The sequence below is a fragment of the Tachyglossus aculeatus genome, chromosome 14 (assembly GCF_015852505.1).
Source record: "Tachyglossus aculeatus isolate mTacAcu1 chromosome 14, mTacAcu1.pri, whole genome shotgun sequence".
NCBI lineage: Eukaryota > Metazoa > Chordata > Mammalia > Monotremata > Tachyglossidae > Tachyglossus > Tachyglossus aculeatus.
The window spans coordinates 53,199,174-53,209,407 of NC_052079.1; the positions used below are offsets into that span (position 1 = coordinate 53,199,174).

Below are 10,234 nucleotides of genomic sequence, written 5' to 3' on the forward strand. Positions count from 1 at the left end.
ACAGTCTTCATCCCCATTTTCCAGATAAGGGAACTGAGGCCCAGAGAATCAAAGTGACTTGCCCAAAGCCACACAGCTGACAGTTGGCGGAGCCGGGATTTGAACCCGTGACCTCTGACTCCAAAGCCCGGGCTCTTTCCACTGAGCCACGCTGCTTCTCTAGACTGTGAGCCCACTTTTAGACTGTGAGCCCACTGCTGGGTAGGGACTGTCTCTATATGTTGCCAACTTGTACTTCCCAAGCGCTTACATCATCAATCGTATTTATTGAGCGCTTACTGTGTGCAGAGCACTGTACTAAGCACTTGGGAAGTACAAGTGATTGAGAAGGGGGCTGCCGTGCTCTATCCCCAACTTCCATGGCTGCTCCCAAAAGGCCGCCCGCCCCGAGCCCTACCCGGAGAGAGCACACGGGGAGACGGTTCGGCTTGAGGCCAACTTTATTACGGAGCCCGTCGGTGGCCTACGCGGGGATCCGCAGGTGGGAGTCTGAGCACAAATGGTCTGGAGTTCCTGGAGGCTCCCTCACCCCCCAACCCGGGCATCCACTCCTTGGTGGCACCTGCTGCCCGCCGAGCCCCTCTCCACTCCCGCCCCTTCCAGGGTGGGGGGCTTGGGGTTCTTTGGCCTGCGGAGACGTGTTGGGGAGCGGCAGAGGAAGGGTGGCGAGGGTGGCTGACGGAGGCCGCCCCTGGCACTCGGGACAGGCGGGGGGCTCTCCCCCGGGCCGGCCGCGTTGTACCACCGGTTCTCGCAGGACACAACCTGGCGGGTTGGGGCCTCCGGCGTCATCGGCTCACAGAGGGAGTTATTGCCCCACCGAGGGAGACTGGAGGCTGCCAGAAATGCGGGGCCAAGAAGGGGCTGCCCTCTCGGGGCTCCGGGCCCAGCTCTTGGCAGACTCGGTGGCTCAGAGGTCTCCTGGGCAGGCAGGAGGGAGGTTTCCTACCTGGGCACTAGCTCCCCTTCCTCTTTGACAGGAAGGAACGACAACGACCAGCTCCCAAGTCTCCCAGGATGACGCCCCTTCCAACTCCCAGCGCATCCATCTCCTTCACAGTGACCTTCCGCGGGTTGGACGGAGGGCCCGAGAGCTCTCACAGACAGACCCAGGTGTGTGCGGCGGCGCTCCCCACCCCCAGAATCAGCTGGGACCCCCTTCCCTGCATCTGGGGCCCGGGGCGGGGGGCGCGGCCCCCTCACCACTCCTCCCACGAGGCGCTGCCGGTCCTCTTCAGCATGGAGGTCAGGCTCAGGGTGGACACCCCCGGCACGAAGCCCGCGGACACCTGCAGCATGCGGAGCAGACGCTGGGCCGTCACCGCGCACTCGCCGGAGCTCTGGAAGAGAGAAGGTGGGGAAGGGGGGGGTGTTGGGCCGGGCTAGGGAGGAGGGGGGCTGGCCCGAGGCCTGCCTGCTGGACTCCAAGCCTCAAATTTTGTTCCTTAAAGCAGGACAGAAAGGCCTCTGGGACGCAGTCACACGGGGTAAGGCTGTTGCTGACTCCCGCCACCAGCCGCCAAGCTCGCTCTCTTCCTCCCTTCAAAGCCCTACTGAGAGCTCACCTCTTCCAGGAGGCCTTCCCAGACTGAGCCCCCACCTTCATCTCCCCCTCCTCCCCCTCTCCCCCTCCCCACAGCACCTGTATATATGTTTGTATATATTTATTACTCTATTTATTTTACTTGTACATATTTATTCTATTTATTTTATTTTGTTAATATGTTTTGTTTTGTTGTCTATCTCCCCCTTTTAGACTGTGAGCCTGCTGTTGGGTAGGGACCGTCTCTATATGTTGCCAAACTGTACTTCCCAAGCGCTTAGTACAGTGCTCTGCACACAGTAAGCGCTCAAGAAATACGATTGAATGAATGAATTGTGACAATGTTAGGTGTCGTTATGATGATGATGATGATGATGATTGTGGCATTTGTTAAGCGCTTACTATGTGCCAGGCACTGATAGGAGCAAGTCAGGTTGGACAGAGTCCCCGTCCTGCATGGGCTCACAAACTTACTCCCCATTGTACCGAGGAGGTAACTGAGGCACGGAGAAGCGAAGTGACTTGCCCAAAGCAGACAAGCGGCAGAGCAGGGATTAGAACCCAGGCCCTTCTGACTCTAGATCAGCTTTTTCCGACCCTGGGCCAGACTAGAGCCCAGGGATTGGGGAGCTGACTGGGCTTCCCCCCAAATCCCGCGCTGCTGTAGCTCTTCCTTACTCCTCGCTCAGTGGGAGAGCAGGGGCAGAGGAGCTCCCGAATTACAAGTGGGGGACAGTTGGGGTGTTACCCCGAGTCCACGATCCTAGACGGTAAGCTTGTTGCGGGCAGGGAATGCGTCTGTTATATTGTTATACTCATTCATTCATATTTATTGAGCACTTACTGTGTACAGAGCCCTGTACTGAGCGTTTGGGAGAGTAAAATACAGCAATAAACAGACCCATTCTCTGCCCACAATGAATTTACAGCCTAGAGGGAACTTACAATCTCTCCCAAGCGCTTAGTACAGTGCTCTGCACACAGTAAGCGCTCAATAAATACGCTGGACTGACACCCTGGATTGCCGAGAAAAATCCCTTAGCTCACGGGCCCTGGGAGGAGCAGGGGCTGGTCTGATGATCTTGTAACTATTCCGGTGCCCGGCCGAGCTAAGTGTGGAGCAGACTGAGCTTGTGGGCAGGGAACGCGTGTACCGACGTGTCTCCCAAGAGCTTAGCGCAGTGCTCTGCACACAGTAAGTAATCAATAGATTGGATTAGATCTAATCCAATCTATTAGAGGAGCAGCGTGGCTCAGTGGAAAGAGCACGGGCTTTGGAGTCAGAGGTCATGGGTTCGAATCCCAGCTCCCCCACATGTCTGCTGTGTGATCTTGGGCAAGCCACTTAACTTCTCTGAGCCTCAGTTACCTCATCTGTAAAATGGGGATTAAGACTGTGAACCCCACATGGGACAACCTGATCACTTTTTATCCCCCCCCAGCGCTCAGAACAGTGCTTTGCACATAGTAAGCGCTTAACAAATGCCAACATTATTATTATTAATAAGGAGGCCTTCCCAGACTGAGCCCCTTCTTTCCTCTCCCCCTCGTCCCCCTCTCCATCCTCCCGTCTTACCTCCTTCCCTTCCCCACAGCACCTGTATATATGTATATATGGTTGTACATATTTATTACTCTATTTATCTATTTATTTATTTATTTTACTTGTACATTTCTATCCTACTTATTTTATTTTGTTGGTATGTTTGGTTCTGTTCTCTGTCTCCCCCTTTTAGACTGTGAGCCCACTGTTGGGTAGGGACTGTCTCTATGTGATGCCAATTTGTACTTCCCAAGCGCTTAGTACAGTGCTCTGCACATAGTAAGCGCTCAATAAATACGATTGATTGATTGATTGATTATTATTATTTTTAGACTGTGAGCCCACTGTTGGGTAGGGACTGTCTCTATATGTTGCCAATCTGTACTTCCCAAGCGCTTAGTACAGTGCTCTGCATATAGTAAGCGCTCAATAAATACGATTGATGATGATTAATAACAGCAAGTACTGACTAAATGCCATGATGACAAAAAAGGAGCCAGGCTTCCCCAACGGCCTCCTGTCCTGCCACCCTGCGGCCCCAGCCATCCCCTTTAGGGCTTGGTTGCTCCACCCCCAATTTGCGGGTAACGACCCAAGGGTCTTGATTAATTATTCTGGTATTTGTTAATCGCTTACTATGTGCCAAGCACTGTTCTGGGTGCTGGGGTAGATACAAGGTAATCGGGCTGTCCCACTTGGGGCTCACCGTCTCAATCCCCATTTTACAGCTGAGGGAACTGAGGCCCAGGGAAGTTAAGTGGCTTGCCCAAGGTCACAAAGAAGACAAGCGGCAGAGATGGGATGGGTCCCGATTAGTCCAGCCTGTGAAGCAGCCCTGCCCTTAATAGAGGGGTCCAGGGAGGTCGGGAGAGTGGACAGGCTGACCGTGATATTGATGATGATGGCAATAATAATAGTACCCGTTAAGCGCTTACTATGTGTCGAGCACTGTTCTGAGCGTTGGGGTCGATACGAGTTAATCAGGTCGGACCCAATCCCTGTCCCACATGGGGCTCCCACTCTTAATCCCCATTTTCCAGATGAGCTGAGGCCCAGAACAGTGAAGGGACTTGCCCAAAGTTACAGAGCAGACGTAGTATTAATGACGGTATTCGTTAAGTGCTCACTATGTGTCGAGCTCTGTTCCGAGCACTGGGATAGATATGAGTTAATAATAATAATAATAACGATGATGATGATGGTGTTTGTTAAGCGCTTACTATGTGCAAAGCACTGTTCTAAGCGCTGGGGAGGTTATAAGGGGGGGCTCACAGTTTTAATCCTCATTTTCCAGATGAGGTAACTGAGGCCCAGAGAAGTGAAGTGACTTGCCCAAAGTTACAGAGCAGACGTAGTATTAATGACGGTATTCGTTAAGTGCTCACTATGTGTCGAGCTCTGTTCCGAGCACTGGGATAGATAAGAGTTAATATTAATAATAATAATGATGATGATGATGGTATTTGTTAAGCGCTTACTATGTGCAAAAGCACTGTTCTAAGCGCTGGGGAGGTTATGAAGGGGGGCTCACAGTTTTAATCCCCATTTTCCAGATGAGGTAACTGAGGCCCAGAGAAGTGAAGTGACTTGCCCAAAGTTACAGAGCAGACGTAGTATTAATGACGGTATTCATTAAGTGCTCACTATGTGTCGAGCTCTGTTCCGAGCACTGGGATAGATATGAGTTAATAATAATAATAATAATAATGATGATGTTGATGGTATTTAAGCGCTTACTATGTGCAAAGCACTGTTCTGGGAGGTTATAAGGTGGGGCTCACAGTTTTAATCCCCATTTTCCAGATGAGGTAACTGAGGCCCAGAGAAGGGAAGTGACTTGCCCAAAGTCACCCAGCTGACAGCTGGCGGAGCTGGGATTTGAACCCATGACCTCTGACTCCAAAGCCCGGGCTCTTTCCACTGAGCCACGAGGTTGGACTCAGCCCCCGCCCCACCTGACTCCAACTCAATCCCCATTTTCCAGAGGAGGCCACTGAGGCCCAGAGAAGTGAGGTGACCCAGCGGGGGTGTGGCGGAGCCGGGATTAGAACCCAGGTCCTTCTGGCTCCCACGCCTGGGCTCTTTCCTCTAGGCCACGCTGCTTCTCCATGGATGCTACCGCAGGGAGCCGGGGGGCGGTGAGGAATTGGAGCCTCGCCCCACCCCTGTTTCCTCAGGCCCCTCACCTCCAGGTTGCAGAAGAGGAGGGGGCTGTTGTAGGTGAAGGCCAGCTTCTCGCCGGTGCTCATGTGGACGCTGCAGCGGTCTTCTCTTCCGGCTGGGGGTCAGGAGAGGGAACTGGCTGAACTCTGGTTTGGACCCCTCCCCTCCCCGGGCCCACGCATAGCCGGTAATAATAATGGTATTTGTTAAGCGCTTACAGTGTGCCGCGCACTGTACTAAACGCTGGGGTGGATACAAACAAATCGGGTTGGTCGCGCTGTCCTGCCCCACTTGGGGCTCACAGTCTCAATCCCCAGATGAGGCAACTGAGGCACATAGAAGGGAATGACTTGCCCAAGGTCACCCGGCGGACAGGTGGAGGAGCCGGGATTCGACTACACCCCCAGGAATCCCCCGCCCTCCTCCCGACCGCGCGCCCTTCGGCCAAATCCCCGTCTCTCCCGGGTTGGGGTGGGCCTGGGACCCCCCGCGACTGAAAGGGGATCGGGCCTTATCCACCAACAACCTGGCATTTGGCAAGGAGGGGTTGGGAAGCAGAGGCCAGAGGGTGCCCGGATTAGCACATACCTCCAGTGGCCAGGAAGCACACTTTGCCAAGGAAGAAGCTGGCATCGACGTGAGCGAGCGAGGCCTCCACGCTCCTGAAGCTGCAGAGATGGACAGACAGATGGTGAGGTTCCTCCTCTCCCCGGGGACGCGGGAGCCAAGCTCTAAGATGCCCGCTGCCGTCTTAGCCAGAGACCTTCTACAGTCAGCTGGGCCAACTCAAAATCCGCTGAAAAACAACAGAAATCCCTGGACGGAGGAGGTGGGGCGCGGCAGCTATACCCCCAAGGGCTTCGCTAGGCCACGGGGCAGGCCAGCCGGCCACAAAAGGAGAGGGCATCTTTAATAATACCGTTATTGGTCCATTTTATCCACCTCTGTGATGTAGGGGAGAGGCAGCTATTATTCCAACCCTTTTGCACTGTTCTTTTCCAAGCGCTTAGTACAGTGCTCTGTACGCGGTAAGAGCTCACTCATTCATTCATTCATTTGTATTTATTGAGCGCTTACTGTGTGCACAGCACTGTACTAAGCGCTTGGGAAGTCCAAGTTGGCAACATATAGAGACGGTCCCTACCCAACAATGGGCTCACAGTCTAGAAGGGGGAGACAGAGAAAAAACAAAACATATTAACAGAATAAAATAAATAGAATAAATATATACAAGTAAAATAAATAGAGTAATAAATACATACAAACATATATACACATAGTAGGCATTCCATAAATACCATTGATTGATTGATTGATTGGGGGGTAGGGACTGGTTGTATCTCCCAGCAGATCAGTTCCTTGGCTTCTCCACTAGGTCCCTTCTGATTCCATCTTCTCTTCCTCTTCCTACCATTTGGCCTGGGGTAAGTCACTTCACTTTTCTGTGCCTCGATAAATAGGATTGACTGAAATCGCTCCCCAAGGTCCGAGAGGCTAAACGTCTCGCCCAAGGCCGCGTGGCTTAGAATTCCCAGCCTGGGGCTCCTTTCTGCCAGGCCCCGAGCTCCCTCCGTATAACGTCCGACAGCAGACGTAATAATAATGATGGCATTTGTTAAGCGCTTACTATGTCAAGCACTGTACTAAACGCTGGGGTAGATACAAGTTAGCAGGGACCTCGGCATCCAACCGGGGATCCCCATTTTTCCAGGGCCTTTTGGGGAAAGAGGGCAAACGTCAGATCCCAGAGCAGGGCAAGGCGATGAGGCAGCACCAAGAAGAAATCCTTACCGTCCAAGCGCCAGGGCACAGCCGCTGCGGCTAACAGCCTATCCATTCATTCTGTCGTATTTCTTGAGCGTTTATTGTGTGCACAGCACTGTATTAAGCTCTTGGGAGTGTACAATACAATCAACAGACACATTCCCTGCCCACGAGGAGCTTCTATTCTCCAGCCTGCCACCCCTGGGAAAACCAGGAGTCCTCAGCTCCCGTCCCACATTTAGAACAGTGCTTGGCACATAGTAAGTGCCTAACAAAAACTATAATTATTATAGTGCCCACCCCCTAGCACCCCCAGACTCTCTTTAATCCCAGCTGCAGCAGGCCCGGCATTCCAGGGTCTCTTGGATAATTACCCATTTCCCCCCCACCCAAGTTGTCTCCCAGAGACACCTACCTTTTCTTGCTCTGCAGGCTAAACAGGAAGACAATCAGGTCGATTCGGGGCCGGAGATGCGAGGTGTCAGAGGGCAGAGGGAGCGATGGGGCCAAGTGGCTAAAAAACAGTAACAGTCATAACCATGGTATGTGTTCAGTGCCTACTATATGTGCTGGGCACTATACTAAGCACTGAAGTCAATACAAGATAATCAGGCCAGACACAGGCCCTGTCCCTTGTGGGTCTCACAGTCTAAGGGAGAGGCAAAATAGGCATTTCATCTCCATTTCACAGATGAGGGCACGGAGGAACAGAAAGTTAAGTGATTCACCCATGACAGGCAGGTAGCAGAGCCAGGATTAGAACCCAGGCCTCCTGGCCCCCAGATCTGGGATCTTTCCATTGAGCTATGCTGTTTCTCAGTCCGGTAAGGCAAAGTCAGGCTCTTACCTGGATTTTTTTTTTAAATGGTATTTGTTGCACCTTCCCTAAACTCTCTTTTCCCACTCCATTCTGCATCGCCCTGACTTGCTCCTTTTATTCACCACTCACTTAACTTACAGCACTTATGTCCTTATCCGTAATGTATTTATTTACATTAATGCCTGTCTCCCCGTCTAGACTGTAAACTCGTTGTGGGCAGGGAACCCTTCTGCTTATTGCTGTATTCTCCCAAGCGCTCAGTACAGTGTTCTGCACACAGCAGACGCTCCATAAATACGAATGAATGAACGAGCTCCGTACACATAATACCACTGACTGATGGATTGAAAAAGGTCTCCCACACCAACTCCCTCCCTTCCCCCGGCTCCCTCCCATCTTTCACAGCCCCGGAGAAGGAAAAGAGATGAGTTTGGGAAATTCCGGTTCCTCCTTCCTCTGCTACTTACATCTGGATCTTGAAAGACTTGCTCTCCTTCAGCATGGCCTCGGCTAGCTGTTCCAGCTGTTTTTCATCAGTGCCAACCAACTGCCCAAAGAAAGAACGAGTTTGGAAAGTTGCATTTCCCACCCTTCCAGTCACAAAACCCCATGGGTCGCCTCAGCACCCGTTTTTTTTTTTTTTTTAATGTGTAGTGATTAAGGACTGACTTGTGTTAATTAGTTATAGCTACTTTCTCAACTCCCTGGGGCTCACAGTCTTCATCCCCATTTGACAGATGAGGGAACTGAGGCCCAGAGAAGGCACTTGGCCAAAGTCACCCAGCTGACAAGTGGCAGAGCCGGGATTTGAACCCATGACCTCTGACTCCCAAGCCCGGGCTCTTTCCACTGAGCCTCAGTGCTTTTATAATAATGATGGCATTTATTAAGCGCTTACTATGTGCAGAGCACTGTTCTAAGCGCTGGGGAGATTACAAGGTGATCAGCTTGTCCCACGTGGGGCTCACAGTCTTCATCCCCATTTGACAGATGAGGGAACTGAGGCCCAGAGAAGTGACTTGCCCAAAGTCACCCAGGTGACAAGTGGCAATCAATCAATCGCATTTACTGAGCACTTACTGTGTGCAGAGCACTGTACTAAGCGCTTGGGAAGTCCAAGTCGGCAACATATGGAGACAGTCCCTACCCAACAGTGGGCTCACAATCCAAAAGGGGGAGACAGACAACAAAACCAAACATACTAACAAAATAAATAGAGATCAATCAATCAATCGTATTTATTGAGCGCTTACTGTGTGCAGAGCACTGTACTAAGCGCTTGGGAAGTACAAGCTGGCAACATCTAGAGACAGTCCCTACCCAACAGTGGGCTCACAGTCTAAAAGGGGGAGACAGAGAACAAAACCAAACAGACTAACAAAATAAAATAAAATAAAATAAATAGAATAGGTATGTACAAGTAAAATAAATAGAGTAATAAATATGTACAAACATATATACAGGTGCTGAGGAGAAGGGAAGGAGGTAAGGTGGGGAGGATGGAGAGGGGGACAGGAAGGAGGGAGGCTCAGTCTGGGAATCAAGTACAAGTAAAATAAATAAATAAATAAATAAATAGAGTAATAAATATGTTTGAACTCATGACCTCTGTCTCCCAAGCTCCTGCTCTTTCCACTGAGCCTCAGTCCTTCTCTGTGGGAGGAGGGAGAGGAAGAGGAAGGGGCTCCCCATGCTTGACCTACCAAGATGGCGGCCATGTTGGGCAGGGGCAGCTTGTCGAGCGCGCGCAGCACAGCCGCCGCCATCGTTCTCGCTCTCGCCGCCGGGGGCCGCGCGCGCGCCCTCCAGGCCAACGGGCGCGATTACGTCACTTCCGTAGAGGAAAGGGCTGAAGGCGCGGGGCGGCTTCTTCCGCCCTCAGATGTCGTCATCCAGGGGGCGGGGTTCAGGGGGCTCCTCTTAAAGGGACCGCCACTGGGCGGGGGGCGGAGAAGAAGAAGAAGGAGGGGGAAGAAGTAAAGGATAATAATAATAATAATGGCATTTATTAAGCGCTTACTATGTGCCAAGCACTGTTCTAAGTGAAGCAGCGTGGCTCAGTGGAAAGAGCCCGGGCTTTGGAGTCCGAGGTCATGGGTTCAAATCCCGGCTCCACCACTTGTCAGCTGTGTGACTTTGGGCAAGTCACTTCACTTCTCTGGGCCTCAGTTACCTCATCTGCAAAATGGGGATGAAGACTGTGAGCCCCCCGTGGGACAACCTGATCACCTTGTAACCTCCCCAGTGCTTAGAACAGTGCTGCGCACATAGTAAGTGCTTAACAAATACCAATATTATTATTATTATTATTATTATTCTAAGCGCTGGGGAGGTTACAAGGTGATCAGGTTGTCCCATGGGGGGCTCACAGTCTTAATCCCCATTTGACAGTGGAGCCCAC

At 51.8% G+C, this 10,234-nt stretch overlaps 1 protein-coding gene across 1 annotated transcript; it reads right to left on the reverse strand.

The window, feature by feature from the left end:
- Positions 1-419: 419 nt before the first annotated feature.
- CENPM (centromere protein M) lies at positions 420-9,607 on the reverse strand. Its single transcript, XM_038756555.1, has 6 exons — positions 9,537-9,607; positions 8,301-8,380; positions 7,429-7,527; positions 5,838-5,917; positions 5,273-5,364; positions 420-1,340 (listed from the first exon to the last, which is right to left on the reverse strand). The coding sequence occupies exons 1-6, from the start codon at positions 9,597-9,599 to the stop codon at positions 1,200-1,202; spliced, it is 555 nt and encodes a 184-aa protein (XP_038612483.1). The 5' UTR covers positions 9,600-9,607; the 3' UTR covers positions 420-1,199.
- Positions 9,608-10,234: the final 627 nt, after the last annotated feature.

What these genes read in the sequence shown, in the direction of transcription:
- CENPM (XM_038756555.1), bottom strand. Translation starts at nt 9,599, where the DNA reads ATGGCGGCGGCTGTGCTGCGCGCGCTCGACAAGCTGCCCCTGCCCAAC. An exon ending in AGCCTGCAGAGCAAGAAAAG is followed by an intron (nt 5,918 to 7,428) that starts GTAGGTGTCTCT and finishes CCATCTCTGCAG; the next exon opens with CTTCAGGAGCGTGGAGGCCT. An exon ending in GTGCTTCCTGGCCACTGGAG is followed by an intron (nt 5,365 to 5,837) that starts GTATGTGCTAAT and finishes CCTGACCCCCAG; the next exon opens with CCGGAAGAGAAGACCGCTGC.